Raw genomic sequence first — 19,975 nt, forward strand, 5'->3', positions numbered from 1 at the left:
GGAAGTCAAAAGATGATATCTGAAACTGACATAGGGAAGTAGCAATACAAACATATTATTTAGTAAAAGGAAGGTTAACAGAAAATTAATTCAACTTCTTAGTTGAGTCTGAAGTTTTTGGATCTAGGAGTGGGGCTAGAGATACTGAGGGGTAAAAGGGATGAGACAGAAGACAGGGAATTACTGTTTCTGGTTATATGACTTTTGATACTACTTAGCTTATTAAACAGTACACTTAATACTTTGATGAAAATAAAATAACTATTTTAAAGTTTTAATGATACTACTACCATTAAAAACTTCCCATTAATTTAGAGTAATGAAGGAAAAACAGGCTTATGGGAAAACATAAAGTGCTTTAGACATTTCTATGTCTTTTTTTGGCGGGGGGAGGGCAGTATGGGTTTGAACTCAGGTCCTTGAGCTTTCCAGTCAGGTGTTCTACCACTTGAGCCACACCTCCAACTCATTCTCCTCCTCTTTGCCCAAATGTGTCCAGATCTGATGGGACAATATAGTAATGTGCAGTATATAGACTTCAAATACAGGCAGATATGAGGGTGATGTCTACCTGTGCAAAGAATCACCTATTCCTTGAAGTAGTAGATGTGTATTAGTCAGCTTTCTGTTACTATAATAAATGCCTGCAATAATAAACTGTTATGCTTTAAATATGAAATGTCTCTCCCAAAGGTTTGTGTGTTAAAGGCTTGGGCCCCAGCTGGTGGTCCTATTGACAAGTGATCAGATCATGAGGGTGCAACTCCATCAATGGGTTAATCAGTTGATGAGTTCATATTGAATGGCTAGTAGGAGGTGAGCCTGATGAAGGAAGTTGGTCAGTACTGGTATTCCTCTGAACGGTGTATCTTGGCCCCTGGTCCTTCCTTGTTTTTCTCTGCTTCCTGTCTGCCATAAAGTGAGCACCTTTCCTCTGCATGTCTTTCTACCATGATGTTTCTGCCTTGCCATAGGCCTAAAAGTAAAGGAGCAAGCTGACCATAGACTGAAACCTTTGAAACTATGAACCAAAATAAATCCTTTCTCTCTTAAGGTGTCACAGTTTAAAAAAAAAAAAGAAAGAAAAGAAAAGAAAGAAGAAAAAAGCTAATTGGCACAACATGAACTTATAAAGAGAAAAGGTTTGTTTTGGCTTAACTTTTGGATGCTCCAGTCCATGAGCAGTTGACCCCATTGTACTGGGCCTGTGGTTAGCTAGCGTGTCATGGAAGGAACATGTGGTGAAGGGAAACCCACTCACACCACAAGCCAGGGAACAAAAGAGAGCATGGAAGGACTGGGGACCCAAAACCCTCTTCTAGAGCATACCTCAATGACCTGAAGACTTCCATTAGGCCTCCCCTCTTAAGGGTTCCACCACCTCCCAACAGTGATACCTTGGGGCCATGCCTTTTAATACATGGGCCTTTGGGGGAAATTCCAGATCCAAACTATAGCAAGATGTAAAGCACCTAGAATATGGTCTTCCTCAAAAAGTTTTCTCTTTTTCTCGGGATTTTTCATGTTCTATATAAGCCTCTCCTTGAGAGTCTATGTGTGTGTGTGTGTCTGTACCTGTAGGTTTGTCAACAAAGAAAAGCTGGTTCCTTTAGCTACCTTCTATCCATCTTGCCTGGTTTGGGAGATTCATCTTCCTCACACAAACACAGAGTCCTCACCAAGCAATTTATCACTGCACATTTCCACCTCGCCTGAGAGGCTGAATCAGTCTCATTCACACTGGCATTATGTGTCTGCTGAACTTTGAGTGAAAAGAAGTTTATATTCAGTTACTAACCATGGCTCCCAGATCTTACAGGAGTGGATAAAAAAATTCTCTTTAAAATTAACTATACTATATATAACAGAGGAGAATTATAAACAATTAAACTCATACCTGAATAAACACTTTGAAATAAACATCAAACAAAATTACCAACATTATAAAACTGGGTTGTGATAACTGAGTAGGTGACACAACCAGTGGTCACCCCAAAATAGCAGACCCCAAAGCACTTACCTTCTCCACTCGCCCTGGGTTGGTTGCACACATCAGGGATGAGTTGTTCCTGTGCTCCCCCAGGATGAGTCACCTCACTCCTTAAAATCTTCTTGCTCTGGTAGAACTCCTGTCCCTCCCAGGAGGCACTAGGAGACCCATCAGAGTCCTTGGTAGGGAAGGAAGGAGGAGATTTGAGGTCCAAGAGGAAGCTATCTTGTAGGGTTTGTTTGGTGGCCTTCTTGCATTTCCTTTTCTGACTCTCTGGGATCCTGTTATATTCTCCTGACTTAGGCTGGCTACTCTCAAGCCTCCTATTTAGTTGGAGGAGGTGATCCATGTCCTTGGTGAATTCTAGCAGAGTGCCCTCAGAGAGACTTCTGTCCAGGTCATCAGAGCCATAGCTGGGAGCCTTCCCCAAGAGCAAGTGCTCAGAGCAGTGGAGAGCTTCTGGGCCATCTCTGATAACTGGCTCAGGAACCTGGGGGAAATTGCAGTGACTCATAGACAGAGAGAAATAAGAGTAGTCCACTGCAATATACGTCATCATGAAGTTGATGGTGACGATTGGTGCCAGAACATTCACCTGACCCACAAGGACAAAGGCCATAGTCACAAAGCTGGTCAGGCAGATGGCTGCTATGGGTGTTTTATTTGGCCCTCTCTGCAGAAACAAAAACAACAACATGAAATTTCAGTCAGAACATTTCAGAAAATTCAGAATTCATATTATACAAACAAACTCATAACGGCTTGGCTACCTTTCCCTGTGTGAGTATTAATCCATAAATTTGGGATAATCATATCAACTCATTGGGTCATTGTGAGACCAAAGCTAATGCATGTAAAATGCCAGTATAGCACTGACGCACAGTAGCCTCTTAACATACCACAGGTATTGGTTGTATTAATAATGATTAACATGGGCCATTACTATAGAACTGACTTCCTAAATAGTTCTTCCTTTTGTCTTTGATTGCATTTAATAACGGCCTTGGAAATCAGAGATACAAAGTGGGTCCTGGAAGACATAGCAAAGTCATTGGTAGCTGGAGTGGGAGAGGTCTGGTAATAAGCATGCATGCCTGCACAGGCTCATGTGCACACACAATTGTCATTTGTGGAGGAGCAGACAGTGATCTTCTGAGTGGGAAAAAAATGGGCTGCCACTTTTAGAAACCATGTAATCATGACCACTGACATAGTTCTTGGACCAAAAGCAGCACTCACTTCTCAATCTCTTATCCTTTGTCCAAAGAACTACACTGGACCAGGCTGTCACCTCCTCCTCTTTGAAAGGCTTTCTTCACCTAATTCCTCTCAATTTGCTTCCCACACCACTGCTCCTTCTCAGTCTCCATTGCTGGCTCCTCTATGTCTCTGAATGCTACATTTAAAGCAGCCCCTGGCTCCATCCTCGGATGTCTCTTTTCTATCTATACTCACTCCCTACGGAATCTCATCCAGGCTCAAGGCTTTAAATACCACCTTCATACTGACAACTCCCGACTTTGAACTTCCAGCCTAACATACTCCCCTGAAATCCAGGCTTAAAAATCCAACTGCCCACCCCACATTTTTAGTTGATGTATGATAATATCTCCCACTTAGTATACACAAAACCAAACTGCTGGTTCCCCTCTCTTCAAATCTACTCATTCTGCAGTCTCTCCATCTCAGAAAATGGCTAGTTCCTCAGCCAAGCAAGATTCTTGATGCATTTTCTCATTCTCTTGTATTCACTCCATCAGCAAGCCTGGCCAGCTTTACCCTAAAGGATGTAGACAGAACCTAATGGCTACTCCTACCTCCTGCACTGCTGGCAGTCAGGAAAGTGAGGGCAGGCCTGGAAGCCACCTCAGATCTGGCCTCCCCTCCAGCTGGGTCCCCCCTCCATCAGGAGCTGGAATAGACGGTAACCTTAGAAGCCTCAGGTTGAAGATGGCAGGTCATCATCAGTTTCAGTCTCTGAGGATCAGAGTCCCTGCTGACCTGAAACATCCTTCCCAAACTTTAGAATACAATTATTTAAAAAAAAAAAAAAAAGGTAAAGAAGGAAGAGGAGGAAGAGGAGCCGGAGGAATAGGAGGAGGAGCCACTTTTATTGTGTATAAGAATTACATTTGAGGGTATATTTATTGTATCTGTTTAGCAGATGCTAACAAGAAAACTTCCACGAATAAAATAAATCCTCAGAAACTCAAAAGAATTTTCAAAGGAGGGTCCTGCATAAGTTGACCGAAGTTGGGTAAGAAAGTGCTAGTCCGGGCCAGGACCTTGATAAGGGTAGATTGTAAAGTGATAAAATAGGCCAACATGAACTTCTGTTCACCAAAAGACACTAAAAAGAAATGAAAAAAACAAGCCATGGAATGGGAAAAGATATTTGCAACACATAAAACTGACAAAAGATATCTAAACTATATAAAGAATCTCTGCAAAATAATTGGAAAAGACAGTCCACTAAACAAAATGAGAAAAGAACGAGCAAGTGCTTCACAAAAGAAGACCATGAAACCTATGAAACGATGCCTAACCTCATTAGTAATTAGAGAAATGCAAATTAAAACCCAGTGAGATGTCATGAGACACCCACAAGACTGGCCAAAAATTTAAAGTGTGATAATACCAAGTAATGGCCAAATATAGAGGATCGGGAAGTCCCAGCTACTGCTGACAGGACAGAAATTAGTATAACTACCTCAAAAAAGAGTTTGACATTATCTAGTAAGCAAAGGCGCACACACCTCACAATTTAACATTTCTACGAAGGGAACTGGAGTCTGGAAGAAATCTATAGTTATAGCTACTACAAAAATGCTCATGATACATTCATAAAACTCCCAAATAATAAACAACCTGCTGCTACAAGCCAAATATAATGATAAGTGAAAGCTGGATATCACGAGAGAACGTATGTGCGTGTATATGTGCTTCATTTACACGCTGAGCAGCTCTAGCGTGAAAATTCTACCTTTAAAATGCTCTAAAAATATGAAACTTTTTGGATGCTGATATAACAAGTGGAAAATCCCACACCATGAAACCTTTTTTTCCATACATAAAATTACTAAAAATACTGTATAAAATTACCTTCAGGCTATTTGGATAAGGTATATATGAAACATAAATGAATTTCATGTTTAGATTTGGGTCCTATCCCCATGGTATCTCATTATGACTGTGAAAATATTCCAAAATACAAAAGTCCCAAATCCAAACTCTTCAGCTCCCAAGTATTTAAGATAAGGGTTATTCAACCTGTTCTTAAAGTTAGGAAACAGGCAAAATTTTGTTTAGAGATGCATGTGCAGGAAGTGAGGTCTCAAACTCAGATTGTGGCCCCTGGGCCAAATCTGGCAGTGCCTGTTTATGCATGGCATGAGATAAGACTGGTTTTACATTTTTAAGCTGGGGAAAGAAATCAAAAGAAGAATAATTTGTGATACATGAGAATTACACAAAATTCAAACTTGGGCTCATGAATAAAGCATTAGGTGATGTCTACGGCTACTTTTGAGCTATAATACCAGAGCTCAATAGTGGTAATTGAAACCATAAAGCCTGCAATACCTAAAGTATGCATTCTCTGTCACCTCTCAGAAAAAGTCTACAGACCCCTGAGAAAAACTGTAAAGAAAGCAAGGAAAAAATTATCACAGAAGTCAAGGACAGCAGTGAGAGAGAAGGGCTCTCACCCAGGAGGAGCTTGGGGAGGGTGGTGTTCAGGGACTGGCAGGGTTACTGGGTGGAGGCTACAAGGGTGTATGTCAGTGTCACTTTTACAACTGGTTGGTTTTATGCCCTTTTCTATATATTGAATATATCTCACATATGTTTAAGTTTCTTCTTTTCCTCCATTAAAGAAGAAATGAGCTAATAAAATTTAATTGTATGTAAAGAAACTTTGGGGAAAAAAGATTTCAAAGTTAAAAAGCAGATGACAAACTAAGAGAAATATTTATAATACATATCACAAAGAGTTAATCTTTCTAACAAAGAAAGAGCTTCTAGCAGTTGAAAAGAAACTGACTCTATCAATCACAGAAAAAAAATACAAATAGCTTTTAGAGGAAAAGATATTCCAACTTCATTGGCAATAAGAGGAATGCAAACCTAAGTGTGGTGGCACATGTCTATAAACCTAGCACTTGGGAGAGGGAGACAGGACTGTGAGTTCAAGGCCAGTCTGGGCTACATAGCAAGACCATGTATCAAAAAATGCGATCTCTCACTATATGATTAGCAAAAATTCACATTTGGCAATGAGCTGTGGACAGTCTCCTTGCTAACACTGTGTTTGTTGTCCAAGGGAAGAGTAAATCTAAATATTTACAACTATAAACCAAGCCATTAACCTAATAGGCCAAATATGTTCTCCCCTCTTTCCCTGTCAGACACACATACATGAGGATGAGGAAGACCAGGTTCAAGTTGAGAATTCTTGTACTCCTCAGATTTCTTCACTGAAAGATGCCTAGGTACAGCCTCCAGTTCAGAGCCCACCCTCTTCTCTTCTCAGACCATACTGTATCGGGCCTCACGCTGATATATGGACTCTCAGCCCACACCTTGACTCTAGACAGGAAGAGGCCCTGACAGACCCTGAAAGTGGACTGGGGGCCATCCGGTGCAGCATACATGGATATCATCTCAAGGAGATGCCTGGGATCCAGGTGAGCATGTCCCTTTGGCCTCACCAAACTTCTTACACTCAAGGGCCAGTGCAGAGTGTAATTTTGATTGCCAATTTGATTGGATTGTGAAAGGCCTAGCAGATTAGTAAAACACAGCTCTGGGTGTGTCTGTGAGAGTGTTTCCAGAACACTAGATCATGAGGTCTCTGACTTTAATCCATCAATGGATTAAAAGTTTGAATAGACTTGATGGATTCAAAGTTGAATGGATTAATGGATTAAAAGTTTGAATAGACTATTGGGAGGTGGTAGAACTGTGGAAGGTGGGAACTAGTAGGAGGAAGTGGGTTGCTGGGGTGTGACTTTCAAAGGTATATTTTGGTTCTGGTCCCTTCCTTTTACTCTGCTTCCGGGCCACCACGAGCACTTCTGCTCCACCATACTCATCTGCCATGTTGTTCTGCCTCACTTCTGTGCCCAGAAATACAGAGCCAACTGATCATGGACTGAAACCTCTGAAACCATTCTTTTTTTCTTTTTAATTTTTTTAATTGTTTTATTATTCACATGTGCATACAAGGCTTGGGTCATTTCTCCCCCTGCCTCTACCCCCTCCCTTACCACCCACTCCGCCCCTCCCTCTCCCCCCTACCCCCTCAATACCCAGCAGAAACTATTTGCCCTTATCTCTAATTTTGTTGAAGAGAGAGTATAAGCAATAATAGGAAGGAACAAGGGTTTTTGCTGGTTGAGATAAGGATAGCTATACAGGGCATTGACTCACATTAATTTCCTGTGCATGTTTGTTACCTTCTAGGTTAATTCTTTTTGATCTAACCTTTTCTGTAGTTCCTGGTCCCCTTTTCCTATTGACCTCAGTTGCTTTTAAGGTATATGCTTTAGTTTCTCTGCGTTGAGGGCAACAAATGCTAACTAATTTTTTAGGTACCTTACCTATCCTCATATCTCCCTTGTGTGCTCTCGCTTTTATCTTGTGATCAAAGTTCAATCCCCTTGTTGTGTTTGCCCTTGATCTAATGTCCACATATGAGGGAGAACATACAATTTTTGGTCTTTTGAGCCAGGCTAACCTCACTCAGAATGATGTTCTCCAATTCCATCCATTTACCAGCGAATGATAACATTTCGTTCTTCTTCATGGCTGCATAGAATTCCACTGTGTATAAATACCACATTTTCTTAATCCATTTGTCAGTGGTGTGGCATTTTGGCTGTTTCCATAACTTGGCTATTGTGAATAGTGCCGCAATAAACATGGGTGTGCAGGTGCCTCTGGAGTAACCTGTGTCACAGTCTTTTGGGTATATCCCCAAGAGTGGTATTGCTGGATCAAATGGTAGATCAATGTCTAGCTTTTTAAGTAGCCTCCAAATTTTCTTCCAGAGTGGTTTGTACTAGTTTACATTCCCACCAGCAGTGTAAGAGGGTTCCTTTTTTCCCGCATCCTCACCAACACCTATTGTTGGTGGTGTTGCTAATGATGGCTATTCTAACAGGGGTGAGGTGGAATCTTAGCGTGGTTTTTATTTGCATTTCCTTTATTGCTAGAGATGGTGAGCATTTTTTCATGTGTGAAACCATTCCTGAAGCTGATTTTCTCAGATATTTGTATGAGCAGCAGAAAGTCTGACTAATACATCTATAAGGCAGAATCTTTTGGCCTGAGTGGTACTGGCTGTGGGAAACCAAGTGCTCTCACACACCATTAGAAGTACAAAATGAGACACATCCCATTAGGGGTATTTTGGCAAGATCTAGTAAAACAATTTTTTTGGCAGTATTGAGGTTTGAACTCAGGGCTTCTTGCTTGCTAGGCAGGCTCTCTACTACCACTTGAGCCACACCTTCAGTTCTTTTTGCTTTGGTTATTTTGAAGAAAGAGTCTTGCTTTTTGCCCAGGCTGACCTGGACTATTATAGTCCTATTTTATGTTTTCTGCGGTAGCTGGGAGGACAGGTGCATACCACCATACTTTTTTTCTGTTGAGATGGGGTCTCGCAAAAATTTTGGCTACTGGCTTTAAATCACAATCCTCCTGATCTCAGTTCCCAAGTAGCTAGGATTACAGGCATGAGCCACCAGCATTCAACTAAGAACTATTAAAAATTTTAAATGCAGGTAAGTGTGATTTTCCACACTGCTTGGGAGGCTGAGGCAGGAGGATTGCAAGTTCAAGACCAGCCTGGGCTACATAGAGGGACCCTATCTCAAAAATAAAACAAAAGGCCTGAAGGGTAGTTTAGTGGTACAGTGTTTACCTAATATATGCAAGGTTCTGGGCTCAATCCCTAGTATCTAAATAAATAAATAAGTTTTAAATGCATTTATCCTTTGATTCAGCAATCCTGCTTAGGGACATTTATCCAATAGATATATGTCTATCTGCACATATGTAAAATTATACACACACACACGATTATATATTGCAGTACTGTTTACTGGAACCCACTCAAGTATCAATCCATAGGGAACTGAATAAATAAATTATTATCTGTGCACATGATGGAAAAAGAACGAGAAAGCTTTCTCTGCATTTTTGAAATCCATTCAGAAAGACGGATTTCTTGACCATATGAAATGAAAAAAGGCAAGCTATAGAACAACATACAGAGATCACTATCTTTTGGGCAAAAATGGGATTGAGAAGGATTCATTAAGAAAAACAGTGACTAAAGGACAGGGCTGGGTATGGGGGAAAATAGGTAAAAAGATGCATGATAGGAGCACAAACCCTTGATGTATTCCTTTTACATCATTTTTAGTTTTGAACCCTGTGCTCATTTCACTTTATAACAAATAAATGAAATGATAGATAAAATAAAGGCAAATCATATACGGAAGGTCGTAGAGAACAAAACAGGAGAGGAAGACGGTGAAGGGTGGAAATATGAATGGCTTACATGTGCCCTCCCAAGAGGGAGGCTGGGAATCAGAAGGGATTAGAGAGGGCCTCTGTGTTACCCCAACAGGACAAAAACAAATGACACCTTGCAAACCACATTATAGAGAAGTGGAATTCTGGTGCCAATTTCTCTTCTGTGATTCCATAGGTTTTAGGAAAGTCTCTTTTAATCATTGTCCCAGCCATGACTCAATCAAGCTACTCAGTATCAGTTAAAGTTTGGCCCATGAGGGTTATCAGGGAGCCCAGACCATGGGAAATCACTGAACAGCAGCCCTCCCCACTACCCAGGGCACGGGGAACTTGTAGGGGGAATTAGACCTGCAAGGACCAGCTCTCCTCTAACCAACAGATTCTTTTCTCTGTGCTAAACTTGTAGGATCCTGATTCTGTTTTTATTAAAGGATAGGACACTCCATTTTGCTGCTGCTTAGGGTCCAAGATGTGACCATGACTGCTTAGCTATTCTAGAGCAAGGGAGCCCAGGCAGTTGTGATATTTAAGATGCTTCTTCTAATTGCCCCCCACCTAAGCCAGCCAGAGGACAGGGCTGGAAGAAATAACCTCTGCATTGCCCTTTGTCCCACGTGAGAGGACTTAACCACAGGCTCTAATCAGGAAAGTGTCTTAATGTTTCTCCAGAAGAAAAAAAAAAGTCACTCACCCCTTGCCCCAGACAGGCGAGTGCAGGAATCACTTTCTCCTGGGCAATGCACTGCAGGATCCGGGGGGCTCCATAGAGTCCTCCCATACAGGAGGCCAGGGATGAGATGTACAAACCCAAGAGAAACAGGAAGCCCACTAGGGACACCTATGTGAGAAAGCAGTTTCATCATTGCTATGAGTTGGATCATAAATGTCCCCCAGGGCCCCGTGTGTTTGTTAAAGTCTTGGTTCTCAGGGTGATGCTATAGGGTGTGGTGAGACCTTTAAGAGGTGGAGTCCAGCAGCAGATCTTTAGATCATTGGGGACATGGCTTCAAAGGGGATTGTGGAAGCCCCAGTGCATTTCTTTCTTTCTTTTGCTTTCTGACTATGGAGTGAGCAGTTTTTTCCAGCTTATTGCTGTTTGGCATCCCTACCAGAGGCCCACAGCAATGGATTTACTTAGCTACAGACTGTAATCTCTGAAACCATAAGCCAAAATAAAACTCTTCTCTTTATAAATTATCTCAGGAGTTTTGATATAGTGACTAAAAGTTGACTAACACAATTACTCAATGACTGACCCTGTTTTTCTTTTCTTTTGTTTTGTGTTTGTCTTTGAGACAGGGTCTCACTATATAGCCCAGATTGGTCTCAAATTAGTGATCTTCTTGCCTCAGCCTCTCAAGTACAAGGATTATAGGTATACACCACTACACCTGTCCAGATCCTGCTTCTGACCTTTCTACTACCCTGGAAAACCACAGGAACTCCCTGAAAACCCACTCACAGACCTCTAGATCCAACCTCTGGACTAGATTTTCTATTCCCTGGCCCCACCCTACTTCATCCCACTATTTTCAGGTTAGGCCAGCTTCACATTTCATGTGGACTGCACAGCGGTTCTCAAACTGAATGGGCATCAGACTCATCTACAGGCCTCTCAAAACACAGATTTCTTATTGCTTATACTCTCTCTACAACAAAATTAGAGATAAGGGCAAAACAGTTTCTGCTGGGTATTGAGGGGGGGAGCGGGAGGGGGTGGAGTGGGTGGTAAGGGAGGGGGTGGGGGCAGGGGGGAGAAATAAACCAAGCCTTGTATGCACATATGAATAATAAAAGAAAAATGAAAAAAAAAAAAACAAAAAACACAGATTTCTGGGCCCCACCCTTACGGGTAGGGCCTGAGAATATAGACTTCCAACAGGTTCTCGTGTTGATTCTGACGGCCTTGGAACCACACTTTAAGATCTACTGGTCAATTACAATTCCAGGTGCCTCCTGCCTCTAAGTGCTCCCTCCTGAATCATTCCCTAGGACTAAATGACCTAGGCTTTTGCCAGAGTGACATCTCTAAACGCTGGTCCCAATGCCCCTGTGCAAACATATCAACAATTCCCATTGGTCTGAAACATAGGTCCTGCATAGTCCATGACCTCTCTAGCCCCACACCCTGCACACACACAGTCATTGGTCAGCATGATTTCTTTACCTGATGGAACCCTCTCTCCATACCCCTTAATCTGCTCATTGTCTATTAAACTCCTGCTTGATCATCAGGATTCAGCACAGCTGGGTGTGATGGCACACACTGGTAATCCCAGCTATTCTGGAGGAGAAGGTTGTGAATACTGGTTCAAGGCCAGCCCAAAGGAAAAAAGTTAGTGATAGCTTATCTCCACAAAGAAGCGAGGTATGGTGGTACATATCTATGATCCCAGCTACGAGGAGGCAAAGGTAGGTGGACACAGTCTAAAGTTGGCTCTGGGAAAAACCATGAGACCCTATCAAAAAAAATAACTAAAGCAAAAAAGGACTGGGGGCATGGTTGAGTTCAAACCCAAGTACCACCAAAAAAAAAAAAAAAATCAGCACAAGCCTCACCTCCTCCATGAGGCCGTCCTCCACCAGCCTCACACCAGTGTTTGCTCCTCAGTGCTCTGCAGCACCTAGCGTATTGTCTCCTCTACCCACCTGCAGGTTTCGTTTAGGTAAGTCTCCCGTCCTGTTCACCGGGGTGCTTGGTGCCTAATTCAGATCAACGAATGAGTGAAAGAATGAGTGGGGTCAAGGACTCGTTTGGTCCACAGGAACCAACAGGTGGAACAGGAGAGGTCAGAGCTGTGCTTCCTGGAGTGGACAATAACTGCTTTTCTCCATGCAGCTCCTCCATGCTGAGCCAAGAATCCTCAGCCATACCAATCCAAGCCTCCGTGCTTTCTTAATAATGGTGATGCCTTCTCCATTTTATCTTACTTTAGGCACAGTGGACAGACTGTGTGTTCCAAGTGCTCATTTATCCAACCACGAGATAGGTTAGATGCAACTTTCAGCTTTGTCACTTACACCCTTCTTTATGAAGGCTCTGCATACCCCACTTTTGTTTTGTTGCTCAGCAATGCACTGGATCTGGGTAGTAAGTCAAATGGATCACAAGCAGCCCCTGGCTAGACCTTTTTCCTGGCTCATAAATTATCACTAGAAGAATTTGACTAACGAATCCTCATCAGTCAGGATTTTTTATTAGAAAAAGTATTTTTTTTAAAGACCATATGTGCAGGATGCTGTGGGTTCACAGAATCATCAGGAGGCTATAAGATGAGGCCGGAGAAGGGCAAGTCAAGCCAAGGCATTCCCAGACTCATAACCAGAAGTAGTTAAGCCGAGGTGCTGCCAGCCTCCCAGCCACCCTGAGGATGATTCTTGCTGTCTTTTTATCTTTGCCTCATTCATCACACTTGTACTTGAAGTGCAGTCTTAGTCATGTGCCCTACCATGGGTGCAAAGTGACAGGCAAGAGAAGGCCTGGTCCTTTGGGCTTTGGAATGTTAAATGGGGGTCTTTCTCAATCACTTCAAGACAGTACATAAGGGTTTTGCTCCCAAATGGTCAGGGAAGTTATTAGTTTGACAGATACAACTTGGGTCCACCACAGAGCCCATCTTGCCTTTAATTCGGTGTGATTGCTTTTCCTTAAATGCATTATCTCATTTTTATCTCCAGTGAATCTCAAAGCTCTTTTATTCAATGTCATGGGCTTCTTGGCCCCCTCCTCTCCCCTTTCACATACCATTTTGTTACTACAAGAAATTGGTGTCATCTGATGTTTCCCATCACTGTGCTCTGGTGGCATTTTGTTATCTTCTCCTCTGCAGGACAGTTAGTTAGGCAGGTGGCTTATCTTGCTGGTGCCCCCATGAGCTCCATGCAAGTAAGACTAAATCATGCACCTATGTCCCCATCCTGCAGCTCCTAACATAGAGTACAGCAAACAGGATCAGCAGCAAAATCAATCAAGCCTCATGACTTTACATGATCCGAGCCATTTGGTATTTACAAAACTGTTAGATAAACGTGTCCAGTGATTAATCCTCCATCCATTCTGTGATAAGATCATTCATCTGTAACCTTTGTTTTTATCTTCTCTACTAAATGTATCCTATGTTACCAGGGTTTAAAAAACAGACTTGCTGGGCACCAGTGGCTCACACCTGTAATCCTAGTTACTCAGGAGGCAGAGAGAAGAGGATCACAGTTCCAAGTCAGCTCAGGCATAATAGTTCTCGAGACCCGATCTCGAAAAAATCCATTACAAAAAAAGGGCTGATGGAGTGCTCAAGTGGTAGAGCCCCTGCCTAAGCAGGTGTGAAGCCCTGAGTTCAAACCTAACCAAACAACAACAAAAGACAGACTCTATGATGAAATTTTATCAAAAGCATTTTGGAAATTTAACTCAGTAGCTCTCCACTCTGGCTTTGCATAAAAATCACCCCAGAGATTCTAATTTAATTAGTATTGAGTGGGATAAAGACATCATTGATTTTTTAAAAGCCCTGCTGGTGCTTCTCACGTGTAGCCAGTGTGAAGAACCTCTGCACATTGTATCTGTTGCGTTCACCTCACCAAGACTTCTTCAGTAGAGGGAGGGATGGGATCTCCTTGCAGAAATTTGATTGCCTCTTACCCCGGGCTATTCAGCCATCCTTTGGTATCCTTGGGGAATTGGGTCTAGGACCCTGAGAATACCAAAATCCATGGATGCTCAAGTACCTTACACTTACAAAAATGGTAGAGTATTTGCATATAACCCACATATCCTCTAGTCCACTTTAAATCATTTCTAGATAATCATTTCTAGAAACCTAATGCAATCCTTTGTACATAGTTATTATTCTTTATGTATTGTTATTGCTTAGGGAATAATAACAAGAAAAAGGTCTGAATATCTTCTGTACAGATGCAATTTTTTCTGAATATGTTTTGATCTACTGGTGGTTTAACACTTGGATGTAGAACCTGGGAATGCAGAAGGATGACTATATATATTTGTGTAAATATTTTATCATTCAGAGCCTGTTCAGAACTAAGCATAGTGGTACATACCTGTAATCCCAGCATATGGGAGGCTGAGGCAGGAGGATGAAGAGTTTAAGGCCAGCCTGGGTTACACAGAAAGATCCTGTCTCAAAACAAACAAACAAACAAACAAATAATCAAAAAGACTGTACATTCACAAAGAGAGGGAATGAGACTCCATACTTTGCATGGTTCTAGTGCTGGACTGACCTTAGGAACTCTTTGAATCTCTGGCTCTATGTGTATGTGACATTGGTAACTTCACTGTTGGCCACCTTACAGACACATTCTGGGATTCCTCCAGAATCCTTGGGGCTGGGGTCAGAGGGTGGATGCCCACATACAGTGACTTGCTTATGTTCAATTTGTCAATTGTGCATAGAACAGCCTGTTCACTTACTGCTTTTTTATGTAAAACTGTTATTCAGAAGGCCAGGCATGGTGTCATATACCTGTAATCCCAGCACTTGGGAGGCTAATGCAGGAGTATCATGAGTTTGACGCCAGATGGGGCTAAATTAAGCAAGTTCCAGGCCATCCTGGAAATTTTTTGAGACCCTGTCTCAAAAAACCAAAACAACAATAGCAACAATTATTCAGTCTATTTGCTGCAAAATAAGTGAAATGTTGGCCCTTACATTCAGATAAATTACAAAAAATTTTATATATCACTCTCCCACCTGAATCTAAGCTCTTCCTTTCTATCTGTCATTTATCCATCTATCCATCCATCCATCCATGTAGGAAGCATTTACTGAGAATGGTTACATTCCTGGCATGGTGTAGGCACAGGGCCAGACATTACAGATACAACAGTAAACCATGCAGCTGTGCTTCCAGCCCTCACAGAACATAGTCATTTTCTCATTCATATTGTACTGAAAGCTTGCAAAACGTGCTAGTGGAGGTGGAAGTGAGAATTTGTTTGAGCAGATTCTGTCAACAGTTCTTAAAAAAAAAAATAAGATGATGTTCTTGTGTCAAACACCTGTTTGCAGCTTCACAAAAAGCTATCTTTCCAAAATATTCCATGGTGTGAACTACCCTATGTTCTTTTTCAGTAACTACTGATGAAAGTAATTAATTACATTCAGTACATCTCTCTGCTTTTGGTATTTTTCTCCAGCATCCATTCTGAGCTTTTGCCATTGAGGGACTTTACCAATTCACCATTGGCTCCCTTCTCTTGAAGGACTGGCTTTAAAGTCATTTGCAAGGGCCCCGTTCTAATTGATCTAATTCCTGTGGCTCCTGGCTGATCCTGAGGAGTACACCCTCAATCCAAATGTATTTGTAATGTCTCAGTGGCTCCTCAGCTTCCTCCCACATAACATTTCCACAGTGACATGCATTTTCTGGTATTCTCCCTACTCCACAGATTAACCAATACCTCAGCTTTTAGTTGAGTTCTGCCTCTCACTTGATAGCCACTTTCCATAGAGAGGCAAAGTCCACTTCGTCTCCTGAGAGGTAGTGTTGTGTCCCTATGAGAACAGAAGACAGTCTGGCTGGGCTGCTGGGCAGATGACTGGGACCACTCACCAGCCTCAATCTTGGCCTTGTCTTCTCCTCCCTGAGGGGAGTTTTGTCATGAGCTTTCAAATCATGACTGTCAAATTTAGGAAGGATTAGTGTTTACTCTGGGGGATTTTCCATTTTTATTTTTCCTATTTAGTTTGTTCTCATTCTGCTAGTTAGTATGTCCCAAGGCTCCTAAGGTACTTGCTCTTTTGATATGTAATAAACATGCACTTCCTGACTGTATACAAGTTTATTTTGAAACATTATTTGATGATTTAATTCCTACGAATACTGTTGTTTATGTAATCCCTTTACCACTTAATAATACTGGGATTGACTACTTTCCTATGAAATTAAAGATGGCATATTTTTTAGGGGGAGAGAAATGTATTCCTAAATAAATGTCTCCATCTGTAAGGGTATCCTCATAAGGAGTATAGACAGGAATTAAAATTTAATAAGCACCTACTATGTGTCAGGTGTTGTGATTTCATAGGTTATCTCAGAGCCACTGTAATATAGCAAAGACTTTTAAGAAAGCATAAGATTACTGAGACTGACACCAAGAGTCAGGAAAACGTTCCACTGGAGTGGGGATTAAAAATAAGAAATTTCTGGGAGGAAGTATGGGTTGGGAAACTGAATAATTAGAAACAGATCAGAGAAGCTTCAGGAAATACAGAAAGAAAGAGATTTGCTGACCAGGTGCAGATCAGTGGAATGAAATCCAGAGCAGCCAGTAGCTTTTGAAGAGAACTGTTCTGGCAAGAAAGCATGAGAGAGAGAGAGAGAGAGAGAGAGAGAGAGGTTGAAGAGCTCAATGAAGGGAGTATGTCGGAGGCCAGCTGGTCTCTGTGTCCAAAGATGATGGTGGTCAGGGCACCCAGACAGATGCAGCTTTACTTCTTCAGGGCCTAGGAAAGCTCTCAAGAACCAAGGCCATAGCGAAGATGTGAACCTGAGCTGAGTGGTTCATTAAAACCACACCATGGGGTTATGGGTGTGACTCAGTTGTAGAGTGCTGACCTTGCACATATAAGGCCCTGGATTCAATCCTCATCTCCAAACACACACATACAAAATTCCATTTTGGGCTGAGGATGTAGCTCCATGGAGAGCACTTGCCTAGCATATGTAAGTCCCGGGATTTTTTTTTTAAACCACAGCAGGGTTGTAGGTTCCGTCAAGTAAAGACATTTCCCTTATCCCTCCCAGCCTCTGCAGCTGTACCTCCCATTCTCCAGGTTCTGTCAGTCCCATCACGTGTGGCTCAACTGACTTTCTACGTGTAGTACCAGGCCCTGCAGCTGAGTCAGACCCCAGAAAGGACACTGGGAAGCAGGAGAAAGGACTCGGTCTGGAGGAAGCACCCTGGGTGGTCCCTTGTGGAGGGGTCTGTGGGGTATTGCTGTTTTGCACTCGTCCTGCTTAGTTCTGTCACTGTTCAACACTTACTTACAGCACCTGCCCCTGTTTGCTACTGAGAACCAAAACCAGCCACTTTGTTTCCTTCATAGGCCTTACAGTGGTCTATTCCAGAAAATGTTTTCTCATCCTCTCCATAACCTCTGTCTCCACCTCTCACCCTAGTGCCTTCTCACATATTATGGCCAGGCCTGACTTCGAAGATGCTGCCAACTGGCTAAGGACTTGTGTCACTGTCTGGGACAGGAGGCATTCTAAAGAAGGTTCCCTCTGGTCACATGTCCACTATTGGACCCCCCCCCACACACAAAGGCTCTAACGTTTTGTCTTTGGGGATATTTTTACCCTTTGCTATTGTGGCCTTCCTTGGATATAAGGCTGCCTGCCTCCCACATGCCCACTCTGAGCATGGGGAGGAGAGGAGAGGATCCCCAGCCCAAGAGAGAATTTGCCTCCTGCTGTCTAGACCAGAGTCTTCAAAGGTTGATTTTTTTTTTAAATTTTTTCTGTTTTCAGCAGTACTGGGGTTTGAACTCAGGGCCTCATGCTTGCTAGGCAGGTGCTCTACCACTTGAGCCACTCCACCAGATAAAATGTTTTAAATGCCACTTACATATGGAAATGTCCCTCTTTTTTTTTGCCTTATTACAATAAGGCTTGATTCTTCCTACATTTCAATTTTCAGTGGTACTGCGGTTTGAACTCAGGGCCTCACGCTTGCTAAGCAGGTGCTCTACCTCTTGAGCCATTCCGCTAGCTCTTCTAGCCAGCACAGGCAAGGTGCAGATGAACAGTAAGTATTCCACCCACACCCTCCAAGGTAAACCAATCCTTCTTCCTCCAGCTGCTCACCACAGCCTTCAATTCCTCTGTAGAAAATGCCCTCAGAGAAGAAACTCTAGATGAAAGCGTGTACATCATGCCAGTCAAGCATCTAGATTGACAAGACATGACAGATCCCTTCCCTGAAAGCAAACTTTATGACCTGGGGGTGTGTGGCCTGGGTGCTGGAGGGTGGGTGTGAGCTCTTTTACCACCTGAACTGCATCCCCCACCACCACCTTTCAAAACCTGCTTTTATACTAAGGTCAAGTCCCCTAAAGTCAAACATCACCTTTACTTGGCTGTCTACGTGCCCTAAAAAGAAACCTGTGCTAATGTGGAAACCATGCCCAAACACATCTCTAAAAAATAATTTCCTAGTCTCCTGTGCTGGTTGCCTCACACACTGGCCCCCCGTGAAGGTGAGCCAGGTTGTTTGCTTCACAAGGCCTCACATCAGAAGCAAAAGCAAAAGGTACTTTTTCCTAAAATATAAGCAGCAATATTCAGGAGTTAACAGCAAGAAAAACTCCCTAATCAACTACCATTCCCAGAAAACTACAGAAATCTCAGGGCCCACTTTTCCTTGGGGAACTTGAAGGAAGGCAGGACTTTTTGGGAATTTTCAGAAAAATGGCTGGAAATCTAATTCTTGTGAGTTTGAGTGATGCCAAGTAAATGTCCTTGATTCCACATGACCTCCAGTCTACAAGGGAAGCTATGGAACACAAGGAATTCACTAATCTTCTGGCAGGGTGCATGCCCACGTAACAAAGACTACCAAATCAACCCAGAGTTGCTGAGATTTTTGGAAAAGCCTGGCTCCCTGGCTCATTCTCCCTGGCCTGGCTTTCTGCACTTCTCTGGGCTCTGCCCCCTTCTCTGTCTCTCAACCTCCTCCTTCTCACTTGCTTCATGTGAGCAGCACTCTCTGTGGTAGAAAGTAAAGTTATTGGCAAATAGAGCTTATGGAGAAGGGAAATTCAGGGTAACCAGATTCTTGTTTTTGTCCCAATTTTCAATATGAAGAGGTGTCACCATTATCTAGTTACCTGCAGTTGTGTGCCTTTCTAAGCACTGTGACACATTTAGAGGCCCATATACAAAAGCTGTACCTCTTTGATATTTCTGGCCCCTCCATAAACTTTAGTCCAGAGCTGAAGTCTATACAGACTCCCAGACAGGACTGCAGGAGGAGGTGGCCATTTGTCAGTGGGAACAAATAAATGACCCTGGCAAATGGAGCCCTTTGTGGGCAAAACAGGATGGATTCACCCACCTTTTGGGCAATCAGGAAGTCAGAGCGAAGGGCCTCTCGGGTGCAGATGGCACCGAGCAGGAAGGTGAAGATGATGTACAGAAACCACCTGCAAAACCCAAGAGAGAACAGAGCTGTCACCTCACCCAGCCCCATCCCAGCCCCACCCTGCTCAGCCTTTGAGTCCTACGGGAACCTGTCTCAAAATTAAAGTGAAAGGTTGCCATAAAGTCTCTCCAGCCCACCTGGGAGGGCACTTTTTTGTATTATTTCACCTCCAGCATATTTCTTACCAAAAAAGAAAAAAATAAAAGGTATCAATGTTTTGTTTATTATCATAAGAAAGAAAAGCACACAAAGGATGCCAGTGGGGGTCAGGTGGGGGC

General features: G+C 42.7%; 1 protein-coding gene across 4 annotated transcripts in view; it reads right to left on the reverse strand.

Moving 5' to 3' along the window:
* Slc12a8 (solute carrier family 12 member 8) overlaps positions 1–19,975 on the reverse strand; it is a 172,068-nt gene that overhangs the window by 34,836 nt on the left and 117,257 nt on the right. For 3 of the 4 annotated variants that reach the window (XM_074073345.1, XM_074073347.1, XM_074073344.1), the window contains 3 exons: positions 19,611–19,698; positions 10,224–10,370; positions 2,021–2,663 (listed from right to left, as the gene is read on the reverse strand). In XM_074073345.1, the coding sequence (XP_073929446.1) occupies positions 2,021–2,663; positions 10,224–10,370; positions 19,611–19,698 (878 nt within the window). The remainder of the gene's footprint in view (positions 1–2,020; positions 2,664–10,223; positions 10,371–19,610; positions 19,699–19,975) is intronic. The other variant, XM_074073346.1, reaches the window with a different exon arrangement.

Source organism: Castor canadensis, chromosome 5 (assembly GCF_047511655.1).
Source record: "Castor canadensis chromosome 5, mCasCan1.hap1v2, whole genome shotgun sequence".
In the NCBI taxonomy this organism is placed as follows: domain Eukaryota; kingdom Metazoa; phylum Chordata; class Mammalia; order Rodentia; family Castoridae; genus Castor; species Castor canadensis.